General features: G+C 50.2%; 12 protein-coding genes across 12 annotated transcripts; 5 read left to right on the forward strand and 7 right to left on the reverse strand.

Moving 5' to 3' along the window:
• Nucleotides 1-286: 286 nt before the first annotated feature.
• HO173_009805 (uncharacterized protein) lies at nucleotides 287-2052 on the reverse strand (the record flags this gene model as incomplete). The annotated part of the gene is made up of 2 exons (XM_037311693.1): nucleotides 287-349; nucleotides 403-2052. The coding sequence occupies 2 exons, from the start codon at nucleotides 2050-2052 to the stop codon at nucleotides 287-289; spliced, it is 1713 nt and encodes a 570-aa protein (XP_037161399.1).
• An 876-nt stretch (nucleotides 2053-2928) lies between these two features.
• On the forward strand, nucleotides 2929-4088 carry HO173_009806 (uncharacterized protein; the record flags this gene model as incomplete). The annotated part of the gene is made up of 3 exons (XM_037311694.1): nucleotides 2929-3639; nucleotides 3694-3730; nucleotides 3814-4088. 3 exons carry the CDS (start codon nucleotides 2929-2931, stop codon nucleotides 4086-4088), a joined length of 1023 nt encoding a protein of 340 aa, XP_037161400.1.
• A 57-nt stretch (nucleotides 4089-4145) lies between these two features.
• On the reverse strand, nucleotides 4146-4851 carry HO173_009807 (uncharacterized protein; the record flags this gene model as incomplete). Its single annotated transcript, XM_037311695.1, has 2 exons — nucleotides 4146-4609; nucleotides 4665-4851. The coding sequence occupies 2 exons, from the start codon at nucleotides 4849-4851 to the stop codon at nucleotides 4146-4148; spliced, it is 651 nt and encodes a 216-aa protein (XP_037161401.1).
• A 685-nt stretch (nucleotides 4852-5536) lies between these two features.
• Nucleotides 5537-6703, forward strand: HO173_009808 (uncharacterized protein; the record flags this gene model as incomplete). The annotated part of the gene is made up of 4 exons (XM_037311696.1): nucleotides 5537-5555; nucleotides 5605-5637; nucleotides 5687-6504; nucleotides 6662-6703. The coding sequence occupies 4 exons, from the start codon at nucleotides 5537-5539 to the stop codon at nucleotides 6701-6703; spliced, it is 912 nt and encodes a 303-aa protein (XP_037161402.1).
• Nucleotides 6704-7109: 406 nt separating this feature from the next.
• Nucleotides 7110-8139, reverse strand: HO173_009809 (uncharacterized protein; the record flags this gene model as incomplete). The annotated part of the gene is made up of 4 exons (XM_037311697.1): nucleotides 7110-7349; nucleotides 7403-7690; nucleotides 7740-7938; nucleotides 7997-8139. 4 exons carry the CDS (start codon nucleotides 8137-8139, stop codon nucleotides 7110-7112), a joined length of 870 nt encoding a protein of 289 aa, XP_037161403.1.
• Nucleotides 8140-8796: 657 nt separating this feature from the next.
• HO173_009810 (uncharacterized protein) lies at nucleotides 8797-11859 on the forward strand (the record flags this gene model as incomplete). Its single annotated transcript, XM_037311698.1, has 3 exons — nucleotides 8797-9607; nucleotides 9715-10251; nucleotides 10307-11859. 3 exons carry the CDS (start codon nucleotides 8797-8799, stop codon nucleotides 11857-11859), a joined length of 2901 nt encoding a protein of 966 aa, XP_037161404.1.
• Nucleotides 11860-13272: 1413 nt separating this feature from the next.
• HO173_009811 (uncharacterized protein) lies at nucleotides 13273-13494 on the forward strand (the record flags this gene model as incomplete). The annotated part of the gene is made up of 2 exons (XM_037311699.1): nucleotides 13273-13295; nucleotides 13344-13494. The coding sequence occupies 2 exons, from the start codon at nucleotides 13273-13275 to the stop codon at nucleotides 13492-13494; spliced, it is 174 nt and encodes a 57-aa protein (XP_037161405.1).
• Nucleotides 13495-14369: 875 nt separating this feature from the next.
• HO173_009812 (uncharacterized protein) lies at nucleotides 14370-16805 on the forward strand (the record flags this gene model as incomplete). The annotated part of the gene is made up of 8 exons (XM_037311700.1): nucleotides 14370-14417; nucleotides 14470-14512; nucleotides 14571-14637; nucleotides 14694-15051; nucleotides 15206-15273; nucleotides 15427-15579; nucleotides 15732-15827; nucleotides 15983-16805. The coding sequence occupies 8 exons, from the start codon at nucleotides 14370-14372 to the stop codon at nucleotides 16803-16805; spliced, it is 1656 nt and encodes a 551-aa protein (XP_037161406.1).
• A 1459-nt stretch (nucleotides 16806-18264) lies between these two features.
• HO173_009813 (uncharacterized protein) lies at nucleotides 18265-18702 on the reverse strand (the record flags this gene model as incomplete). The annotated part of the gene is made up of 1 exon (XM_037311701.1): nucleotides 18265-18702. The coding sequence occupies one exon, from the start codon at nucleotides 18700-18702 to the stop codon at nucleotides 18265-18267; it is 438 nt and encodes a 145-aa protein (XP_037161407.1).
• A 408-nt stretch (nucleotides 18703-19110) lies between these two features.
• On the reverse strand, nucleotides 19111-19512 carry HO173_009814 (uncharacterized protein; the record flags this gene model as incomplete). Its single annotated transcript, XM_037311702.1, has 1 exon — nucleotides 19111-19512. One exon carries the CDS (start codon nucleotides 19510-19512, stop codon nucleotides 19111-19113), a length of 402 nt encoding a protein of 133 aa, XP_037161408.1.
• A 418-nt stretch (nucleotides 19513-19930) lies between these two features.
• HO173_009815 (uncharacterized protein) lies at nucleotides 19931-21151 on the reverse strand (the record flags this gene model as incomplete). The annotated part of the gene is made up of 1 exon (XM_037311703.1): nucleotides 19931-21151. The coding sequence occupies one exon, from the start codon at nucleotides 21149-21151 to the stop codon at nucleotides 19931-19933; it is 1221 nt and encodes a 406-aa protein (XP_037161409.1).
• A 315-nt stretch (nucleotides 21152-21466) lies between these two features.
• Nucleotides 21467-21913, reverse strand: HO173_009816 (uncharacterized protein; the record flags this gene model as incomplete). Its single annotated transcript, XM_037311704.1, has 1 exon — nucleotides 21467-21913. One exon carries the CDS (start codon nucleotides 21911-21913, stop codon nucleotides 21467-21469), a length of 447 nt encoding a protein of 148 aa, XP_037161410.1.
• Nucleotides 21914-22547: the final 634 nt, after the last annotated feature.

The following is a 22547-nucleotide window of genomic DNA, read 5'->3' on the forward strand; positions in this document are numbered from 1 at the left end:
GCAATTTAATCAATGGTGTGATTGATGGTCGTTAAGTTGCTGTTCTGAATATATAGAGTGGATGGGTTTGTGGGAATTCCATTTGTGACATCATCGGGTGAATGAGGTAACCAAAATTTGTCTCAGGGTCAATTTAGCCTCAATTTACTACGAAGGCTCAACAGGAGACGGTTCCTCCAACACCACTTCAGCGCTATCAACGGTACAGGACAACATCTTCTGTCGAACAGAATCCGTCCAACAACCTTCTAAAACATGGCTTCCCATTAGAGACATGACTCGTCCGTTACACGAAATTAGCAAATGGAAGACCAGTATTCTCCTTGATAAATTCCATAGCCTCAATTACCTGGAGGCATTAGCAACCTGCTACCTGTACCTTGAAGGGGCTCCTTATCATACCTTCTCATCCTCGTATCTTCGTCCGACTAGTTGCAATGATACTGGGGCACCTTTGTACTTCTCAGGCCCAGACTTCCACAGCTGGTGGTTGTACTCGTCCTTCTCGTTCATTGGCCTGTAGTCCTGATCTACCACGTCCATTGTTGGGTCTACCTTTGTCACTGGAAAGATTAGCGCTGGATAGTCGAGCAAGTTCCATTGGGCCGTATAGCCCCAATATCTTGCACAGTCCAGTGGAGGAGCCACCCCTGGGCCTACGGGGCAGAGGATCACATCAACGACGCCTTCGAGCTCACCAGTCTCGCTGGTTCCAGTCGCGGTGTCGTTCCAAACTTTCGCGTATTCTGTCTTGTAAGTTTCTCTCTTCGTAGTCCAGTGCCAAATCTCCTCAACGGTGAGCCTCTTCACCCATGGGTTGTCCTTCAGGATGAACTTGGATAACGGTCGCCACGGCTCGCCCGACGCTTCGATGGCAGCAGTCTCTTGTTGACCTCCATCACAGAAATACAGACTGGAAATGATGCTCCAAGCTTCGTCATGCTTATATGGCTTCCATTCAACAATCTCGACCGATGGCACATTTTTGAGCTTGTCCACCACTTCTTGCAATGCCCGTAGGACAGGTGGATGCGGCTTGACAACGCCATCGTGCCATATGACTCCAACCTTGAGTTTCTTCCCAGAAGGTTTATCAAGGTAGCTTTCTTGGTCTCTCCAAGGGAGTGGGACCAATGATGGCTCGTTCAGCCAGGGTTTTCCACTGATTACTGTCTTCATGAACAGCTTCACTCCTTCAAGTGAAGTACTCAGGGGTCCAAGGACCGCAATAATCTGCTCCTGGCCAAGCATTGTGGCGGACCATCCGCTTACCGGTATCCTGTAGCTTGATGGTCGCAATCCGTATACTCCACAATTTGCCGAAGGACTTCTGATGCTGCCTCCGATGTCTGTCCCGAGACCTAGACAACTCCCTCGCAATGCAAGCAGGGCTCCTTCGCCCCCTGAACTACCACCAGGAGTCAGCTGACTATTAAAAGGGTTCACAGTCACTCCATAGAGGTTGCTAGACGTCTCGAGGTGCATCAAGGTCTGAGGCTGGGTCGTGCGAGCGTAGAACACACAGCCGGCGTTGTTTAAGATCTTCAAGACAAGCGCATCATCCTCCCCTTTTCGATCCCACCAGCTAACGAATCCTGCGTTCAATCCCAAATCTTTCATTCCAATATGCTCTTTGACGCTGATTGGCAGACCATGTAAAGGGCCGATTGGCTTTCCATGCTTAGAGAGGTATTCGTCAAGAAACTTGGCTCGGGCCATCGCTTGCTCTGGGAGGAGCTCGGTGATACAATTAGCTAGAGCTTGCGCAAGGCCAGCCCGTCGCAGGAATGCATTTGTCACGGTAGTGCTCGTGTATTTCCCTGAAGCAAGAGAGGCGACAAGATCCTCAGGTGCTGTCTGAGTAATGACAGTTTCTTCAGTTGAAAGCAAGTACTTTGGGACATCTGTACGATCAAGAGGTAACTGATCAGGGTCTGGAACCTCAGGGATTGGCGGCTCGACGCGTCGAATGCTATCATCTCGGTGGTTTTGTGCTACCTTTGCAACCTCTTGCCAGGTTGGCTTGCTCATGGTGGCTGTCGAGTCTTCCATTCTGTCGATTCTGTCGAGGAGCGAAGCCGACTGACAGTGTCAGTTGAAGGCCAGAATCCCATCGTGAGAGCGATAATCACGGGCGAATTCTTGCTCAAGCTGCAGCTACTTTATCCGTCCAAGCCTCTGATAAGAGCCTTGCGACCTAACAGAAATTTAGCGTATGCATAACTCCTTTCGATTCTTGGCATTGAAGATCTGACGCCCCCCTCTCCAAATCCAGGTATCAGCTTTACAATTGAAAATCGGATTACAAAGAGCATCCATCAAAACTGTCTTCGTTTCACTGGGATTTTAACGCTGTTAGAACTCAATGTTTTCATAAGAGAAAGGCGAAATTATTAGAGGTATATCTACTCGTGGCACGCACGCGAGAGATGAGCTAAACTAATGGCGGGACAACGCTTCAACGCCCTACGGAAACTGGAAACCGAGAACTCTGGTTGCATTTTGCTGCATAATCAGCTTCTTTGATACACGTATCATATTGTCAATTGAAGCCTTCGACCCATCTGTCTCAGATTCTCGCCTTTTGCATCGGGAGTTCGCTATCGTTCGCGTATGGAATCCCATTCTTCTGGTCTCACATTCGTGCCGTTTCTTACCCCGCCACCACGGTGACGTCTTTCCCCTAGATAAAGTAAATACAACATCCAGAAGGTCTTCTTCATTGGTGTATCTTGTATCATTTCGCTGTCAATCACAAAACCCCTATCGTGCAGACTTCCTCTTGTTTCCTTTTTCCAGTTACTTCAAACGTCTGCTGGCTTCTTACGGTCAATCGTCCTTGACAGCAGCGATTTGTCTTCTGCAAACCCTTTGGAAATCGCCTGATGCAGCATCAACTGGAGAGCCTCAACATCATCTGTCCTGAGTATGACTGCTGTTGCACGCCGATTACCTTGTGCGTTAAGGCTTGTCAAAGTACACGTTCCTCCAATCTCACGACCTTTGTCGACAAGCCACGCATTTGGAAAAACTTCCACATTAGAAGATCCACCACGCGGCAATGAGCCCAAGACACCCGGCCGTGAGCCTCCAGCTCCTCCACCACAAGAAGGAGAGAATCTGCAAAAGAATACGGCCTCAGCAAGCTTCCTAGGCACGACCAAACGACTACCCGAGTTTAATCTTACAGATAAAGTCGTTCTCGTGTCAGGGGCTGCACGTGGCCTTGGTCTCACCCAAGCAGAGGCATTGCTCGAAGCTGGTGCTACAGTCTACGCGCTTGATCGGCTTCCAGAACCTTCCCCGGACTTCTACCGCGTGCAGAAAAGAGCAGCAGAGGAATTGGGAACAACTTTCTATTACCGGCAAATTGATGTCCGAGATGTCGACGGCTTGAACAAAATCGTTGCGAGCATAGGCGACAAGCATGGACGGATGGATGGGCTGATTGCGGCAGCAGGGATTCAGCAAGAGACAACAGCTTTGGAGTATACAGCCAAGGACGCAAATATGATGTTTGAGATCAATATCACCGGCGTATTTATGACAGCGCAAGCTGTAGCGAAACAGATGATAAGATTTGGCAACGGAGGTAGTATCGCCATGATTGCATCTATGAGTGCGCACGTTGCCAATCGAGTATGTCGTTCTTCCCGGAGCCATCGCTCTGATGCGCCAGGCTGAATTATCCAGGGTCTCATCTGTCCAGCCTATAACGCATCAAAAGCCGGTAAAAGAGTTCTCTGCTCCTAAGACATGTCTCGCGAGTTAAATTCCTCCGGAAAGAGTAAAGCTGACTCCGAAACCATCAAGGTGTGCTCCAGCTAGCCAAGAACTTGGCTTCAGAGTGGGGCCAGTATGGCATTCGAGTCAACACCATCTCTCCTGGTTACATCGTCACCGCGATGGTCGAAGAGCTTTTCCGCCTCTACCCCGAGCGGCGAACTGAGTGGCCAGCGCAGAATATGCTCGGCAAGCTGAGCAAACCAGAAGACTTCAGAGGCGCCGCTGTGTTTCTCCTCAGCCCGGCAAGCTCATATATGACAGGCGCCGACATGAGGATAGATGGCGGGCACGCAAGCTGGTAACCCTCGGAGCTCGTTGGTGGAGCAGACCACCGCATAAAGGGCGAATGCTAAAACGCCTCATCCATATATTCCAGCGTCATCTTTGTCAACTTTCCCGATTCTCACGTCTCCAACGACACCCCTCGGTCCCAGTCTCCCCACCACACCATTTGCCAGCCCCAACCTCTTCTCAATCTCTTCTCCACCCATCCCCCTTTCATCTCTTAGTACAAGTAGCTGCCGTATCGTAGAAACATCCAGGAAGCTTTTCCCTCCATGGCCCCTCCCCGTCTTCGCAAATTCGACCTCCGCCTGCTGCTGTAGACGCTCTCGCGCGGTCAATACCATCAGGGCAGGATTCTTGCTAGGGTCGGGGAAGATTTGTGGATGTGACTGGTTTGGGGAGCTTCTAGGGCCTTGAGATGGGGGAGATGGTGAGGGACTGAAGGTTGATGAGTTCGAGAGAGTTGAGCTGGGCTGGACTGGGCCGAGAGAACGGAGGGATCGTGCAAAGTCTGGGTCAGAGGCATCGAGGTTGATGGCTAATGGGCGGTGTCAGTTTCGCTTCAAGTAGAGAATTGAGAAAGGAGAGCCTACATTCATCACGTGTGTTGCTGGCCTGTGATCGAGGATGTACAGTTGGACCTGGAGCTGTAGGTTGGCCTGCTGGAGGAGGGGGTGCGGAGGGGGCGTTGGACGTTGGCGGAGGTGAGACGCGCTGGGGATATTGACGTCTAGCGGCGCCGGCAGCTGTTTTGGCTGCTTTTGAAGTAGACGATCCCATTGAAGATGGCACTGATGATCAAAGGCAGTTGAAATGAGAAGGATTTATAGCTTGGAGGGAAACTTTAGACTGGTCGAGTTGCGGCATGAGGTCAGCAACTCCGCAGGCGGCTTGGCGCGGGTTCCTTCAACTCCTTCCAGGCTTTGAGCGACCTTCTTCGATCCATCTGCATCAGGTATTTGCATGCGCAATTCGCTCTCGAAGGCTTTCTTGTCAAATCGTCTGAGAGCCCACTACTGTTACAGTGGGCGTCTAGAACTACAAGCATTTGACTACTTCGCTGCGCAAAGACTACCAAATCGAGCCAGGCAGTACACGTCCAGGAGGATCAATTCACCCGTTTCAAACCTCTCATCTTTGTCTTAGTTGTGGGGAGGAGCTAAAGGATCGTGTTGGATGAATCCTACCCGTTCAACAAGAGCGCTTTTATTCTCATACACGTAGTAGTGTTTTACCGCTATATTCCTGATATGAAACGTAAAGCGGTACAGACCTGAGGCAGCTCAGCCTCGTCCCGGATGCTCTTTTACCTATATTCCCTCTCATTCTCGGCGTTCTGGTCAGAACCCTTTTGCGTGGCGACTTCTCATTTGGTTTTGATCTGCTTATGTTGACTGGATTGAATTGATTTCTCCCTCACGTTCACTATTCACCTGCCGAGTTTCTCTCTTCTCGACCGATCAGAATGCCAGACCGGAATGATGGTGAGCTGAACGGCCTAATCGATGGGTCCTGACCTAACCGATCGCAAAGCATACGTCCAGACAAGGCACAACAAGGATGAGGGTGAGCTCTACCGCCTATTCGATGAGTCCTGACCTAACAGATCGCAAAGGATACGTCCAGACATGGCACGATAGGCCTTTCGCTCGTCAGCAGTATCTCAACCCGAAGGATACGCCAGCAGAGATAATCGTTGATCGGGAACGTATCTCCCGTGGTCCTGGCTTCTCACGCGAGCACCGAATTGTAGAGATCGACGATTTACCGAGACGGCGTCGAGATTCGTCTCCGAGACAGCCCCGTAGCCCAAGCAGATCTGCCAACCCGCAACGTCGTGAAGTGGTGGTCGCCAACAAAGGTATTCTTGGATCCACCGTAGCTATCCGTGCCCTCCTAACTCCTCCAGGTCGCCATAGGCGCAATTCTTCTGATTCCGACTCTGAAGTCGACTCCGACACCGATGGCTCAAGCCCGCATCGAATCCGCAGCCGCAGACATTACAACAAAGACCTCCCAGTAGTCCGCGCTGGCCCAGTCCTCGTCAACCCTCCAGACCGCTCTCGCTCCATGGGACCCCTACGATCACGCTCTCACGGCCCTCACGGCCCTCGCAGACGCTACGACAGCGACAGCGACAGCGACTCCTCTTCGGACGACGGCGGCGGAAAGAAAGCGCAGCCAAAGCCGCCCCCAAAACAACTCCTTTACACAGGTCTCGCCTGCGTCGCCACCATTGCCGCTGCAAACAACATCTATCAATCGGCAAAAGCGCACCACACACGCCAGAAGGAGCTCGAGGAGGGGGAAATAAGCGGTGCAGAAGCGCAGAAACAGAAGATGCAAGCTAGGAAGATGGATTTGATTAGTTTGGGGGTCGCGGCTGTGGGGGCGTATAATGTTAGGAATGGGTGGAAGAGAGCAGAGGGACATGTAAGCACCCCTTTTAAGTTATTTCTTCACCTTTCACATCCTTTTTCGAGCACCAAGACATGTCTGAGGAGCAAGAAACGTGCCCCTGCTCCCCAAAGATGTCTTCAAATTCATGAATCTGTCTTAAAAGAGAGATGCTTACTCTGAAATGGTGTAGTGGAAGGCACATAAGGAAATGCAGGCTGAGGGGAGGAGGTAAGGTTGGTGCGAGAGTGCTGAGGGCATAGGTATCAAGGCCTTGCGGATAGGAGCTTTTTTTCATGTGCCATGAGCAAGTCCATTTGGTTGCATTAGAGCGATGCTATCACGGCTGAATCGAAAAAAAATGTTCTCTAACGTCGCGCCTGCAGGCAAGCCGCCGTGATAACTTTTGGGGAGCTATCATACTAGCATAGAGGATGCCTGCACAGTACATCCATCAACCCGAAATCTCCTTTGCAGGCTTGACACTTTTATGTTGTCGGTGATGATACAATTGTCACGATCAGGTAGCAAACCCCCAATGAACCGGATGGAGTTCCCTTCCGTAGACCTGATATATGGTAGTGTACAAATCGAGCCAGCAGCTTCCCGGACTCTTTTTGGCTGGTCTGGCCAGTTCTATCTCACCGCAGCCCGGCAATTCTCCGTCCTTGTACCTCGCGCAATGCCCTGCTTCCGCTGAGGAAGGTTACCAATCCTATGCCAAGAGCTGGTGGTAGTGTCTGGAACAGGTTCCAAGACGTGTAGTACATGAAGAACACGCCCTCCATAGCCAAGATCGAGCTGAAGAACAGCGCGTGTGGGATTGGGGAGCTGCTAAAAGCTTTAGAGAAATGGTTGAGATTTGCGCCGAGTGATATCCACTACACAAAAGTTCATTAGCAGAAAATATGGGCCTAGCAATGTTTGTACTTACAGCGCCTAGCAAGATGGGCAGAGCCGCTATTACAGCTGCTGCGAATACCAGTGTAATGATTTTTGGGGGGCTTTTCGGGTCTGACTTGAATATATGGTGGATCTCCGGAAGCTTTCCATAGCGCAAAGGCTTCTCAGAGGCGGGTAAGGGAGAGCCAGAGTCGAGCTCGATGGTAAGATCGAAGGCTTTGCCGTTGTATGGCTTTGATGAGCCGAACGATGCAATGATCAGTGACGCATCGAGAGGTCCTGTTGAGGATAGTAGTTGAGTTGGGAGGTCCTTCTGGGTCTGTAATTCAGGGTCAACCGAGAAAGCTTTGCTGTGTTGGGGGCCATACGAGCTCAATCTTGCCCTTCCCATTCTCTTTGACCTGAAATGCGAAGGATGTGTCTAATTTGCTCTGGGGATCTTGGACCAGAAGGAATGCTTGATGCGGCCTTTTGGCTTTGTTGTCCTCTTTGGTTGTCAGGAGGATCTTGAGGGTCTCTGATGCTCCTAGAGTGACAGGCTTCGACAAAGCTTTGTTTTGTCCGATCCTGGATGTTATGATCAGTCTGAGTGTCCGATAAAGCTTGCGAAAAAGACAATCCGTACTTTTCTTTGAAGCCTCCCCCTACCCCAGCTCCTCTCTTATTCACGGAGACTGTGGCATCTTCAAACCCCCATGTGGCTGCGACACCGAGAGATGCAGCGCATAAGACCAGAAGAGAAGACAGTAGCTGATTCGGTAGTCGCATGTTGTTCTGTGCAGTTGTGTATGTAAAAGACAGAGCTGGAAGGACACACCTGCGAGACCTGTCAATTCCGATCGCAAATGTGCCAAGACGGAGCCAGTGGGTAAACTTCGGGCTCTCGGTGTCTACCTTTTCTGTCCAAGAGAGTGTTTATTTCCTCAGAAAGTGCTTGATATAGCAAAATAACCAAAGCAGTTTCTTTGCTGCTGATGCAGTAAGATCTCCACTCGCATGATTCAAGTTGCTAAGCCAAAGTAGAGCTACCAATAGTCTAGTAAAACGTAGAAATGTTTGGGGAGGACAAGCGGAGCTAAAATTCCTAAGCGAGGCCTTTTCTTCTGTTAACGGCACTCCGTCGTCTTGACGTCTCTTTCACCCCCATCAACCTACCTTCACAATGCCTCTTTGAACGCCCTAGTCCTTCGGGTCTAAGTTCTGCCTGTGAGCGACACTCCAGGAGCTCTCCTGGACTTGCATCAACTGTCGAAGCAGATCAGTCTCATGTTGCAGAAGCCCTAAGTCTCGGTAAGTGTGAACTTCAACTCATTCCACTAATAGTCCGCTCACTCCCAACACAACTTTAATGACACACGTCTAAGAGATGCCTACCTTTACCTAGGGAGGACATGCGACCCATCACAAGCTGAAGACATCAAAGCCATGGCGCCCCGACCCAAGACGTATGGGACTCGGAGGTCCCATGCAAAGCCAGCTGGTGACTTGGTGAACGAGACCACAGCGGACGAGCCCAAGCCTAAGCTGAGAAGGATAGATGTGATATCTGCTAGTATGAGGACTGATGAAGAGAAGGATCTTGGAAAAGCACAAAAAGAAGAAAAGAAGGACGTACCATCGCAAGGTCTGGGAAAGGAAGACAAGTCGGCTTCTGGCATAGCACTGGGACAGCGTGCCGCTCCATCACGTACACCAGATATCGAAGACAAGTCCACAACTGCATCGCCGGCATCAGGGTCTCTCAAAAATAGGAGGATGTCGGCTCAAGACATGTTGGTCCCAGACACATCAGTAAAGGAGCGTGGTTCGCGTTGCAAAAGCATTAGAAAATTGGTCAATGGATCAGCAACATTGGAGAACGAGAACCTCATCACCAACACGGGCTTCGAATCCGTTCCAACAGATCATACCTCCCCTTCGCATGCAAAAGCGATTTTTCGTCCGAACGGCTTTACCGATGACAATCAACAGTCCTATGCTGGCCATGACCTTGACTTAACAGATAAACCAAGTGATATAGGTGATCTAGCCATCTGGGTCGCGCAATTAATCCGCAAAATCTCAGACAAGAGTCTTACAACAGCAGTATCCGAGTCAGGGCAGAAAGATTCTAACCCACAACCTGAACATGATATAGAAATGGTTGATGCGCGAGACAATGTAGAGGATGTTCGCATGACGAGAGGCAAAGAAAAAAAGAGATTGCAACAATTGAAGGCGAAAGAGCCTGCAAATGGTATAAGCTTGTCTCTCTCTTGTATTCCTGTATTGCTCCTGTGCTGGCAGCCAACAGTACCCAATCTTAAGTGGATATAGCAGCTAATATGTTATTACCGACTGTAGACTTGAGCGGCAAATTTGTTGCTGGAGTAGGAAATTTATTGAGGCCGAGAGATGCAGCACCTATAGAGATGCAGTTGAAAGATGACTTGAACGACGAGCTCAAACAAAGACTGTTTGGACCTTCAGTCTCGACAGACATGTCAACTGGTGTTATTGAGCGGAATGCTTGCGGGAAGCTTCTGTTTAATACCCTTGTTGATATTGGCGATTCGGCTAACCGTAACTCTGCTGCGGTCCTGAAGTCGGCTCTTGAGGAAAGAAAAGATGATGCTCCATTTCTTTCCGCTGTGAAACTGCTTGCATCATCATCAGAAATCATGGCTTTCATCAACTTTCTCTTCAGCAAAGATGATCCCCTTCAATGGGAAGCCTCAAATGCTGATGAGTCTCGTCCATCCACTGGGTTGGAAACCTCTGGGGCGACGACCGTTACCGAAACGTCTGATCTCACAAGTCGTGCAGGCACCTCTATAACTGACGCAGAGAATTCGTTTAAGGCCACAACCAAAAACAAAGCAATGGACAGCGAGAAACATGGTATGTCGCTTGTGCTACTGCTGCCTTGCTCCACAGACTAATCTGTCTCATCCAGAGAAACAAAAACGATCACAAGAAGCCATCCAAGCGCTCGATGCGGCAACAACGATTCTAGTCCAGATCCAACAAGGTGAGGCTGGCATGGACGTTGTTACACCCTATGCCAGCGGCAGCATGATTTCAAATCCTGTTGGCCAGCGCCATATGAATACCTATGGAACTGCAAATGGTCCTCCATATTCTGACCATCCCACCTATGGAATGGCGCACGGCCTTCCTGTGGGTGCGAATCTTAACAACTATGCTTCGCCTTATGCCATTCCTTTGGCTACCCATCCGGATAGCTATGCCTCCCCCTACTCCAATCCTGTGAACCAGCCTCCTGCAAATTATGCCTCACCATATGCCAATTCTATGGTCCCCAATCAAGCCAGTGGATCTGGATCTGTCGGTAGCGGTGACAATCGAGCCAACACGCATGATGGTCATGAGACACCACATGACAACAAGGAAGCTCATACAGCACTCCAGGATATCATCGGAGCTACGACCGAAGCCAAAAAAGAGAACGATAAAGCTGCTGGCCAAGACATCAGCAATGAAGAGGAGGATGCAAGCAACGCAAGTAAGGAAAATGATGGCCAAGGCGTCAGCAATGAAAAAGAGGAGACAAGCAAAGCATGCAACGAAGCTCCTGGCCAAGGCGTCAGTAATAAAAAAGAAGAGGCGAGTAATGTTGTTGACTTGGACGAAACCGACGTCGATGATGCCGACAAGCAGGGCAACAGCAGAGGAGAGGATGAGACACGCAGCGATGACGATCTGACAGACGATGACTTGACAGACGATGACTTCATGCCAGCAAAGACTGACAACCAAAATATCGTCCCCCCAGCTGAGAACCATAAACTCTTTACCGGTGAACGCCTTGGAGATTTTACCTCTAGGGAGAACATTGATTGGTTACTCGCCGTGGGCAATGGTGGCAAGATTCCAACACCAAACAAGAACACAAGAATGAGTTCTCCTTCCAGAAGCTCATCGTCTCAAACAGACGCTCAGGTCCAGACGGAGGTCAGCAGGATCATTGACCAAATCATGCTCTACAAAGATTGGCGCGGTCACCCTGGTGGGACTACGAAGCAGCTCTTCTACGCATCAGCAGAGGGGCAGCGACTGGCAGCAGAATTGAGGCGTCTAATGGCTATTGCGAAGCCTGTGCTCAACACGATCATACCATTGGCAGAGAGCCAAGCTAGACTGAGGTTCTACCAACAGCTTGAGAGCCATGCAATCAAGGAAAAGCGAGACCGTGAGATTCAGGAAGGCATCAACCGGTTTTACGGGGCTCCTGTTCAGATGCGACCATGGGGCCCTCCTCCTGCTGGGATCCCTGTCGTTGGGTTCCCCATCCCTCCAACATTGCCTTCTAATGGGCCCGTGCAGGTACCGTTCGTCCGACGTGGCAACGTCATAACAGCACCACCGGGCGGAAGAAATCCTGAAGAGGAGAAAAAAGCCGAGACCTATGGCTATCCACCTATGCCAGGGTCGCGACCAGGGGACTCTCATCGAGGACAAAAGAGGAAGACGGCGGCACGACACTAATCTTTTCGGCGTTTGCAAGGGAAATGTGACGAAGCATAGCGAGGTGTATCTGGCGCACTTATATGCATGGAAAAGGTTTTGCGCGGCAAGATACCCAAAGCATGAACAGAATTCAACAACTACGGCGTTCCATACTACCGCATAGCGAGGGAGGCGTTTTCACTTCTTGGTGCCCATTCCAGGGTGCTGTGTTCATTCTACTGGAGCGGTGTTAGGGGCTAGAGTTCGAGCCACCACAGCGGCAAGGAGAGCTCCTTCCCCTACTGTACAAACTCTTCAGGGACTAAGGTTCCAATCAATACGCATGCCCACTTGTATCATAGATAGGTATCGCGTACTTCAGACGCGTTTCAGACCCATCATCACCCAACTGAGGGCAAAATCAAATGAGTCCAGGTACTTTGAATATTACAATCCTCCACCAACCCTCACACTCCACGCCAGCCTCAATGTCACATCGAGCACCCACCCATTTTCGTGCCTGAGTGTCACACTCCCCAGCCCAGTGTATCCTCTCCTTGCCATGGCCTGCATATAAGCCGCAAACCAGTACACAATGCTCCATTCCAGACCATGCGAATTAGCCCCATCTACCACCAGGAAGTCAAGCACCAAGGGCCCGTCAGCTATGTCGACGCCAACGGCTAGTGGGGCGGCATTTGCGAGTATCCGAGCCGCTGCGTAGAGCCATGACTTGCCCGTAGAATGAATCTAGGATGTCCGCCGAGCTCGATCGGCATGAGGATTGGGCCTGGCGTGACGGTGAAGGTCCAGCCGGCAGGCCATGTGTAGTCTGAGGGTGGTGATGTGCGAGGGCAAAGGGGAACGGAGAGGGGCCTGGAGGCGTTGAGATGGTAGTACTGGAGGTAGAGGATTCCGTGTGTTGCAGTTTCTTTCAGTCTGAAACTGCTCTCGGGCTGTCAATTGAGGATTGGAGCCATCAAAGTCATCTGAATCCTTGAGAGCCTCGAATGAGTGTTTTCTGCCATCTTAGCAATCATGAATTCTCGCATTCGAAGACTTCATATGACCAATGCAGCGGTGGCAGGGTCCGTTGCGCTTGGAGGCAGAATCATTGGCGGCTCAAAGTTCCAATTCCCTGGTGCGAAAAGGATTGTCATGACAATTGGAAAGAGCCCTGCATCAGGTCATGGTACAGTTTCCATGCGCTGTCAGAAGCGCATGCTTGAGTATTGGGCGTTAGAAACCTTGAAAACCCAATTTCTAGCGCGTAAGATCGACTCTCCAGTCATCAACATCAACATATAGCGAGTGATTGGCGAAGCAGAGATTGGCAAGCGTGTCGTGAGGGTGCGGTGCTCATAAGATTGCAAATCCTGGCTAACATGAATCAATGCTTTCAACTTTGTAATCCATACACTCCGCTTGGATTCTAGTTTTATATTCAAAATAATGTTCACTATCGTGCAAGAACTGTACGGAGACCAAAGATGAAGACAGCGATATCAGCTGACATCCTGTAGCTGGATCGCTCAAGCTGTTGACCAGTGCAATCGACCATTGGCTATGATAGCATCAACAGCAACTTGCCATCGTGTAGACAGCGGGTGCTCTTTTGCTACGCCGCAGGTAGTCACTCGAGCTGGGAGCACTCTGACCAGCCTGCTTGACTAGGGCATCGAGTAAGTCGAACTCTTCTTGGTCAACGTCACGATCATAAGATAGGCCCGGGATAGTTCTTGCCATTCCAAACCAGCCATTGCGAGCGGGATAAGCCCGGCAGTCTATATATTGCAAGCGAGTCGGCAGACGTGCCAAGGAGTCCAACCTTACCCTCGTGGAGGTGGGCCAAGCAAACGGTCAATCCGATTGCAATGGAATGCAGCCGGCTCAACTGATAAGCCGTCAAGTGACCAACAAATGCGTCTAAGCCCTCAGGACGGTTAAAGCGAAATGTACGCATCGACAGGAAGACATCTTCAAATTCAGCACTGACCGATGATGATACCAATCGAAGTCCATTGGGACTTTTCTGATGAAAGCGCCGTCTGCCAAAGCCGAAGCAGTAAGTGGATAAGTTAAGGGAGCGCCATGACATTGGTCGTATTCCCAGAGCCCATCAGAAAGAGAATGTAGCAAAGATCACATAGAGTCAATCCCAGAGTTTGTAAAGTCAAGAGGTGCGCTGCCGCGACAATTGTAACGGAACATACCTTAAACACTATCAATTTAAGTGAAGGGAAGCTGTATTTCCTGCTCCGGATATCCTTTGTTCAGGGAGGTTCGAGAAGAACACTCAACTCATTCTGGTTGATAGCCACAAAAGTGTGCAAAAATGGAATGACCTGAGAGATGAGACGAGGGAGAGATGTTAGTAAGGTAGACTGACCGCAATGTTCGAGAACTAATTCAGCCCTATAAGGCGACCAATAGGCATGGACATACAACGTAAAAATTCGACATTCTAGTTCTCAGCGTCGTTGAGATCTGGAGTCTGAGCATACCTTGCATATGGCTTTATAAGAAGCATATACGAAGGTCCTGACTCAATGGCGACAAGATATCTCTCATCCAGAGGGGGTACCCATGATCAAAATGCACGTCTTACCCAAACGTCCGACTCACACGCTTTGCTCATACGTCTCACAGCGTTCTTTCGAAGAGGTTGTCATCACTGGCCTTGCTTCAGATGGTTGGTCCTCTCCTTTCATATGGCTCTTGTTTCCAGCTTAGCTAACCGGGATGTTGAGGCGGCCTATTTCTACCCCAAGAGGTTCCGCCAATGCCCGCCATTTGGGAAGGGCTTTGGACAGATTGGCACGTTCCTACATTTCAATCGCTGATAAAATCCACTAACGCTGACCTTCTGGTAGGAATTTTGAAGAACTAGCTTTCGAGATCTTCGCTCTCTACATCGACCCCAATGAAATTCCATCGAGAGATCTTAAGGAAATTGTCAACAAGTCGTATTCGACTTTCCGTGCCCCTGATGTCACTCCCTTGGTGACTTTGGATGAAGAGAAGCAGTTGTATTTGCTTGAGCTCTTCCACGGTCCTACGTTCGCTTTCAAGGATGTTGCTCTACAATTACTTGGCAATCTTTTTGAGTACTTCCTTGTTCGTAAAAATGGGGACAAACCCGAATCAACAAGGGAACACTTAACTGTAGTCGGAGCAACGAGCGGTGACACTGGATCTGCGGCCATTTATGGTCTTCGATCTAAGAAGGATGTAAGTCCATGTTTCGGGGCCTTCCTTCCACCAATGCCGTAAATCTAAGCCGCCGGTTGCGTTTCGCATGCAGAGGGCTTATCCTGCTCCCCATGCCTATCTTGTCACCCAGTCTTGTAGCTTATATGATTCATGCTGACTCTGAAATACGCAGGTCGATATTATGATAATGTTTCCCGAAGGAAAGGTCTCACCAGTACAGGAAGCGCAGATGACATCGGTGTAAGTGCTCAAAGAATGTTCTTTTTCAAGCCAAAAGAAGATAGGGGTCGAGGCAATTTCTCGGCACAAGATCGTTCTTTTTGCTTCTTGAGCCTGTCTCCTTCTTCCGTTAATACATTGACGAAGAAACGCTGACTCCGAAACCTCTAATAGCTTGGACCAAAACGTGCACAATGTGGCCGTTGATGGCAGCTTTGACGATTGTCAAGACTTCGTCAAAGAGTTGTTCGGAGACGCTGAGATCAAGAGGACTCATCAGCTCGCTGCCGTCAATTCGATTAATTGGGCTCGTATATTGGCACAGATGTACGTACAGTTTGGCATTTATTTTCAGCATTCCTGCCGGATTCCATGTTATTGGACTGGGGGGTTTTCCATTTTCTCTCGCTCATTTCAGCATCAACCCAACAAGGCGTTGTCACCTGGCAAAGCGAGATGCTGAATCCGCGTTCATACAGATCCTACTACGCATTTTCGCTAGGACGACTCCTTCGAGACGGGAGGATCAACGCAAGCTCCAAGGTTCGCTTCGTAGTTCCCACAGGCAACTTTGGGTTCGTACATTTCGGAGCTGTTTCTTCCTAATCGGTAGTAAGATCGAGTCACATGGCATGTCTCGGGAGCAAAAGGACCCTTCTACTCCCGAGACCTGTCTTGCAACTCCAGTCTCTGCCTCGAATGGCCTTTGCTGACACCGAAATCTGCGTAGAGACGTCCTCGCGGGGTACTTTGCAAAACGCATGGGCTTCCCCATAGAGAAACTCGTGGTGGCGACCAATGAGAACGACATCCTCGATAGATTTTGGAAAACCGGCTATTACGAGAAGAAACCTATTCATGGCCGTCAAGTGAATGGAGGCTTCGCCGAAGATGGCGTCAAAGCCCACGAGGACGGCGTACGAGAGACGTTCAGCCCCGCCATGGATATCCTTGTAAGCAGCAACTTCGAGCGCTTACTATGGTTCCTAGCTTTTCAAGTCTACGGTGAAGGCCTGAAAACCGTTGAAGAAAAGAGGGCAGAAGCAGGACGGAGGGTTAAAGGCTGGCTGGACGAGCTCAAATCAAAAGGGGGTTTCGGCGTCGAGCCCAAGCTCCTTGAAGCCGCAAAGCTGGACTTTGAAAGTGAGCGTGTCTCCAACAAGCAGACGATTGCAATGATCAGGCAGCAATACTCCGCACAGACACCAGCTGCCAAAGAAGACGCCTCGAGTGGTACCGCAGGCGCTACGAACCATGGCAAATACATCCTGGATCCTCATTCCGCCATCGGTGTCGAAGCAGCCCTAAGATCTGTTCAGCGCGCTCCACCGCCGGGAACTACCCACATCGCGTTGGCTACGGCTCATCCAGCAAAATTTTCCAAGGCGGTTTCGCAAGCGTTGGAGAATGAGAAGAATTTCCAATTCCGCGATCTGCTGCCGGAGCAATTCGTTGGACTGGAGGAGTTGGAGAAGAGGAAGTATCATTTCAGAAAAAGCGAGGGGATTGAAGGGTTGCGAAACTTCATCCGCAAGCGAGTACCATCGCGTTGAGACAACTTGCTCAAAAGAGAATACAAGGAGGACTCTTATCTCATCAGACTTGCTGCATAACACAGCCACGTCAAAATAGAGAACGTCGAATTTTCAATCGCGTACATCAAGCTGACAGGCCCTCAGAGTGAAAGGGCAGCACCTATTTACCCGTGATCAATTAAATTTAACATTGTAGACTGCTCTATAGACATGCTGTTGTTACAGACTCGCCCTGCCAAGTGGAAGGTATTGGCTCTGATATTCCCGACACCCAGCAGCGGTTGAGTCATTGTGTAAGCCAGGTTCTTGGTGTAGCGGTTTGGTGTGGCGGCTTGGGGTAGCGGTTTGGTGTGGTGGGGTAGCGGTTTGGCAAGTAGGTTTCTGGTATAGCGATTTGGTGCAGCGGTTCGGTGTAGCGGTTAAATGTAGCGGTTTAGTATGGCGAAATCTTGGTGTAGCGGTTAGGTGCAGCGGCTTGAAGTAAACTTTTGGTGTAGCGATCTGGTGTAGCGATTTGGTAACGGTCCGGTGTAGCGGCTTGGTGTAGCGGCTTGATGAGGCGATTGAACACGTCGACAGGGTACGCCGATGGGGTGAGGGAGAGATCCAGCTTCGAATTCTCGTAAAATGCCTTTTTGAATCATCAAGCACGGTTTAGATCCGTGCATATGCTGCTTCCGTAAGTACAGTCGAACCCCTACTGCGATGCTGGAGACCCACACTACGGCTTCTTTCTCATTCTCCAACACCTACGTCCTCGTCCAGGCCTCTCGCCATTCATCTTAGATGCTCGCTAAGGAATCAAAAACTTGACTTTAATTTCGTTATTCGAGCGACTATCAGTCCACGTACAAGTTGCCATTTAGACTTTAGAGGTCTTTGTTTATTTACATCGCTAGCCATCGCGATAATTAAAAAGTATATCTCGAGGCGTAGGAGTATTGATTTCAACATCATAGGCCGATCAAGCGAAGAACAAAGTAGATTTGGATGCTGACCTTGGTCTGCTTAGCCGGTTTGATAATCAGTCTGAGAAGCTTCGACTTAGTAGCGACTTTGGGACGTTCCGATTTGGTGAGGAAGGCCGGCTTAGTAACGGTTTGATGAACTTCAATCCGGTGGAGTGGACCAGCTTGGTGTACTCCGGCTTTGTACCGGTATGTAGCTCTTCGGCTTGAGAGTTATTCGCTAGTACGATGTAATACGTTAAAGTAACGAATGAGAGACGAAGAAATGAGATTGGCGTCAATTGCTTGCAGCTCGTACGAAAACATTGTTTTTGCTATCTGATGCGCTGGGAACAGCTCCTGCATGTACTAGAATTGACAATCATCTTATCTAATACATCGTATCTGTGGGCTTTCTCCCTTCATCCTCTGCAGCCTTTCGAGGCAACAACAACACTCGCTCCGGGCTGTGAACCACCATACACAGACGGTCCCTCCTCTCACACAAGGCACAGGCATTATCGGAACCATCATCCCATAGACTTCTTTTTCTCTAAACGTCCCTCTATGCAACTTGGTCTTTGACCCGTTCCAACTGCCTGCATGTTGATCCAGCCTAGTCCCAACTTTGAGTTCCACTCCCCAAACCTCCTTCGAAGTGCCTGAAGAACCTCGTTTGGGAGGACGTCCGATGAGAAGTTCCCGAGCTTGGCATCGTTGACCGAGAAGGTAAAGGCAACGCTATCCGAAGGCGCGATCGTGATACTTGGGCCTGCCGCACCTGAGGTGCCTTGCCCCCTCGATCCATGTCTCGCTGGGCTGACCGAGTCGTCCAGTTGATTTCCAGGACCGGATAGACCGGTAGCCCTCTCAGTGACGCCGGCCGTTGACTCAGGTGCTTTCCCCAACCTTCGGGCCATGCGTTTGGATTGACCTGCAGACGAAGCTTTCTCTCCTTCGGAAATCATTTGATCATGGCCGCGCTTGCGGGAGGCCTCCACATAGGGTTCGAGCTCGGTGTTGGTTTCGTCGGCAGTGGTGAGGAGATTGTCACTATCCCTCACCGTGTCAGCATCCTCTTCCGGTAGACGATCTTGTTCTTCGCTCAGGCGACGGATCGCTGAATGCTCAATTATGCACTTGTCGACAAGCGCTTTCAGTTCGACGTTCCGACATTGAACTATGTATCTTTCATCCTTGAGCGACTCGATGGTACCTTGGTTTAAATCGCCCTGCGCATTCCAGCAACACCTTGCAGCAATGTCTTGTCCTGCTCGACTTGACTTAGCTGAGTATCCTGCTCTCGATTCTTGTCTTCTAGCCTCAGCACATGCGTATTGAGCCTCTTCTGAGATGCACTAGCCTCCTGCCTCTGCTTAGCAAACTTCAGACTTTAGACTGTTGATGGTTATCTCATTTTCTGGGAGAACGACCACGCGAAAGTTCTGCACCTCGGCCTTGAGATGATCGCGCTCTTTCTGACCATCACCAACCGGTTTTGTCGACCTCTGATGGGATTCTGTAGCAGTCCGCAGAGAATCAGTCACTTGAGCAGATCGTTGCTTCAGTAGTTCATTCTGCCCGTTCACTTCTCCGAGGACCTTGGATAATCTTTCGTTCTCCGCGGTGAGGTTCTGGGAGGTGGCCTCTGCGTTTGCAACCGCTGTGTTCTTGGCACTTAGTTGGTCATCCAGACCGTTGACACCCACTATTTGTTGCTCGAGGCGGTGGTTCGCTCGCTGCCCTCCGATCAGCCAAGGAACTACATCAGCGATCATCGACACTCACCTGCTCCGTCTTCAGCTTCTCCTGAAGTCCGTCGACATTGGTGTTCAATTTTTCGTTGTCGGCCTCAAGAGACCGTCAACGTTCAACCGAATCTTGGATCTGGGAATCCTTCTGCTTAACGTCAGACTCGAGATTGGCAATCCAAGGATTCGCAGCTGCATCTTCCAGGCGGGTGACGGTGGCGTCCTTTTCACTGAATTGAGATTCCAAGGTAGTAATCTTCATCTCGGTTTGCTCAGCGACCGACGTGAGGTCTTGGATCCTCTGGCGTTTAGCATTGCGACCTTCATTTAGGGCCTGGATCTGGGAATCCTTCTGCTCAACGTCAGACTCGAGGTCGACAATCCTTTGTCTAGCATTCGAAGCTGCATCTTCCAGGCGGGTGATGGTGGCGTCCTTTTCACTGGATTAAGATTCCAAAGTATTGATCTTGGTCTCGGTCTCCTCGGCGACCAACACGAGGTCTTGGATCCTCGTATTGCGCTCAGTGAGAAGACGTTGGGTGTTAGAGATTTGTAATCTCAGCTCGGTCTTCTCCCCCTTCAGGGCGCTGTTGTCATTTGCCGCGGCCTGCCACTCTTCGTTACTGTCACTGAGGCTTATGTTGAGTGAATGTTTGACGGCCTGGACCTTTTCCAATGCCTGCAACGAGCGTTGATGTGCTTCGCTAGAGACATTAGCCTCGGTAGCCTTTGTGTTCAGTATAATGTCGAACGACTTCCTCATAACGTTGTCGTGGTCATCCGCTGTAGACAATTGAGTTCGGAGGTCTTGTATCGTGGCCTCCAGTTGCTGGTTTTCGACTTTGACTGCTCCGACCTCCACGTCGCTGGCAAAACGGCCAGCTGTAAGTTCCTTCTTTTCTTCTGTGAGTTCCCTTACTTGAGATCGGAGGTCCCTTTCGGTGGCCTCTAGCTGCGGTATGCGGTGGGATCGCAGTCCAGATATCTGCGCTTGGTCCGCCAGATGCTCTTCTTTAGCTGTCTCGAGTTGCCCGGAATAGCTTTGGTGATACGCCTCTAGGGTTGCATATCTGGCTAGAAGTCCATCGTGCCTTGCGGTCTTGTCAGCGAACTTTCTTCGCATCTCCGCAAGTGCTTCCACCGCTGCCCCTTTTCTGAACTTTGTCTGCTTTAGGGAGTTGAATTTCTCCATCTCTCTTCCGTGTCTCGTCCTCAGGTCTCCTAATTCCAGACTCGTCGATTCCAATTTGGCTTCGACCTTCCGAAGGTGCTCTTGCTGGTCAGTGAGACTCTGGTCTTTCTCGGAACAGGTCTCCCGCAGTGTCTCACATCGCGTCTTGATAGACGTTACTAGATTTTGGACGTTATCGAGTCTGTGGTCGGCATCGTATCCACTACCCGTTGCGTTAGCAAGGCTCTGTAGAAAGGAAAGCGCACTTGAAAGCGCACCTCGAAAACTTTGGCTTTCTATGTCATTCCTGCTCTTCGCCTGTTGCAGCTTCGCTTCTGCATTCGCAACAGCGTTCTCTCTACCATAGAACTCACCAAAGCGAGTGTCCAAATCTTCCCTCTGTTCCGCGAGGTTGGTCTCTGTCGATATCCGAGTAGATTCAAAGTCCCTCTCCCGGCTTTCCAGCTTTTTGTCTCCTGCCATGCTCTTCTGCATCAAAGGCGGTGACTCTTGACGTATGTCTTGCTTCCCGATTGCCTAGCTCCCTCTCCTGTCCGGCTAAGGCCTCTTTCTGCTTGTACAGCCGAGACTTGAGCTCTTCGAGTCGGTTTTGCTCGGTCACGCGAGTCTCTTTGATCCGGAGCTCATTCGCTTGGGTCTCTTCCAGTGCCTTCTGATTGTTTGACCTCGTCCTTCAGTTTCTGCAACCGAGCGTCAAGCTTTCCTAGCGTACCGTCTCGAGACACGATGGCAGCACTCCATGCTGCTTGGTGTTGCTCGAGTTGGTTCACAGCAGCCAGTTGACGTTCCTCAAGCTTGTGGAGTGTACCCATCAGCTTGTCGAAGAACCACAGCGTCGTGATCGTTGCCCTTTGAGTCAAACAAGAGCCGTTTGATCCCTGGCATATTCTTTTTCAGTTCTCGAATGACTTCTGACAACTGCTGCCTCCAGTCGGCGTCCGCTGCCAGTAGGTTTGGCTGTTCAGCCACATGCCTTGTCAATGATGACATGGTGAAGTTGTATAGACCGACCGAGTATTCTGCGGCGGTAAAAGAGGTTGTCCTTGCGGACTTCCTTGATTGGAGGGAGTTCCCTACCAGTAGGTTTGGCTGTTTAGTCATATGCCTTGTCAATGATGACATGGCGAAGTTGGATAGACCGACCGAGTATTCTGCGGCGGTAAAAGAGGTTGTCCTTGCGGACTTCCTTAAATAGGAGGGAGTTCCCTGCCAGTAGGTTTGGCTGTTTAGCCACATGCCTTGTCAATGATGATAAAGCGAAGTTGAATAGACCGACCGAGTATTCTACGGCGGTAAAAGAGGTTGTCCTCGCGGACTTCCTCAAATTGGAGGGAGAACCTCCCTCATGACAGAGGGAGAACCTCCCTCATGACAAGAGTGGAAACTCGCTTGCCCAAAGCCTGAGAGCCAGCATTATTGCGAATGCAATGGTGTTTGTATTTAGTGAGATGATGTGGTGACTTCAATTTTTTTTCGAGAAGATGCGAGTGAATGTGGGTGCCAAGCCACTAGAACCTCCGCCAAGATCTAAACGAGTGCTGTACAGACCACTGCCCGCCTGTACGTGGTGCCAGCTACGAATGCTGTCTGTTCTACGGGTTCAGTAGAGTCAAGAGACATCCACTTACTCTGACAGGACGAACCCAGTACACCGATTGGAGAGCTGGGCTCTCTTCGAGTACGAACGCGACCTCTTCAAAACGCCTTCGATCCCGACTTCAGCGAACGACTCAACGAACAAATACGACGACCGTCCTACTGATATCGGGTCTGCCGAAGCCCCTTCGTACACCTCCGCTCTTTCCAAGAAGCAGCCAACACTACAACACTTTGGATATCTCTCTACGTTTCCGATCGGAAGGGCGAAAAG

Source organism: Letharia columbiana (genome assembly GCF_014066305.1).
Source record: "Letharia columbiana isolate WasteWater2 chromosome Unknown Sc0000043_s0, whole genome shotgun sequence".
NCBI lineage: Eukaryota > Fungi > Ascomycota > Lecanoromycetes > Lecanorales > Parmeliaceae > Letharia > Letharia columbiana.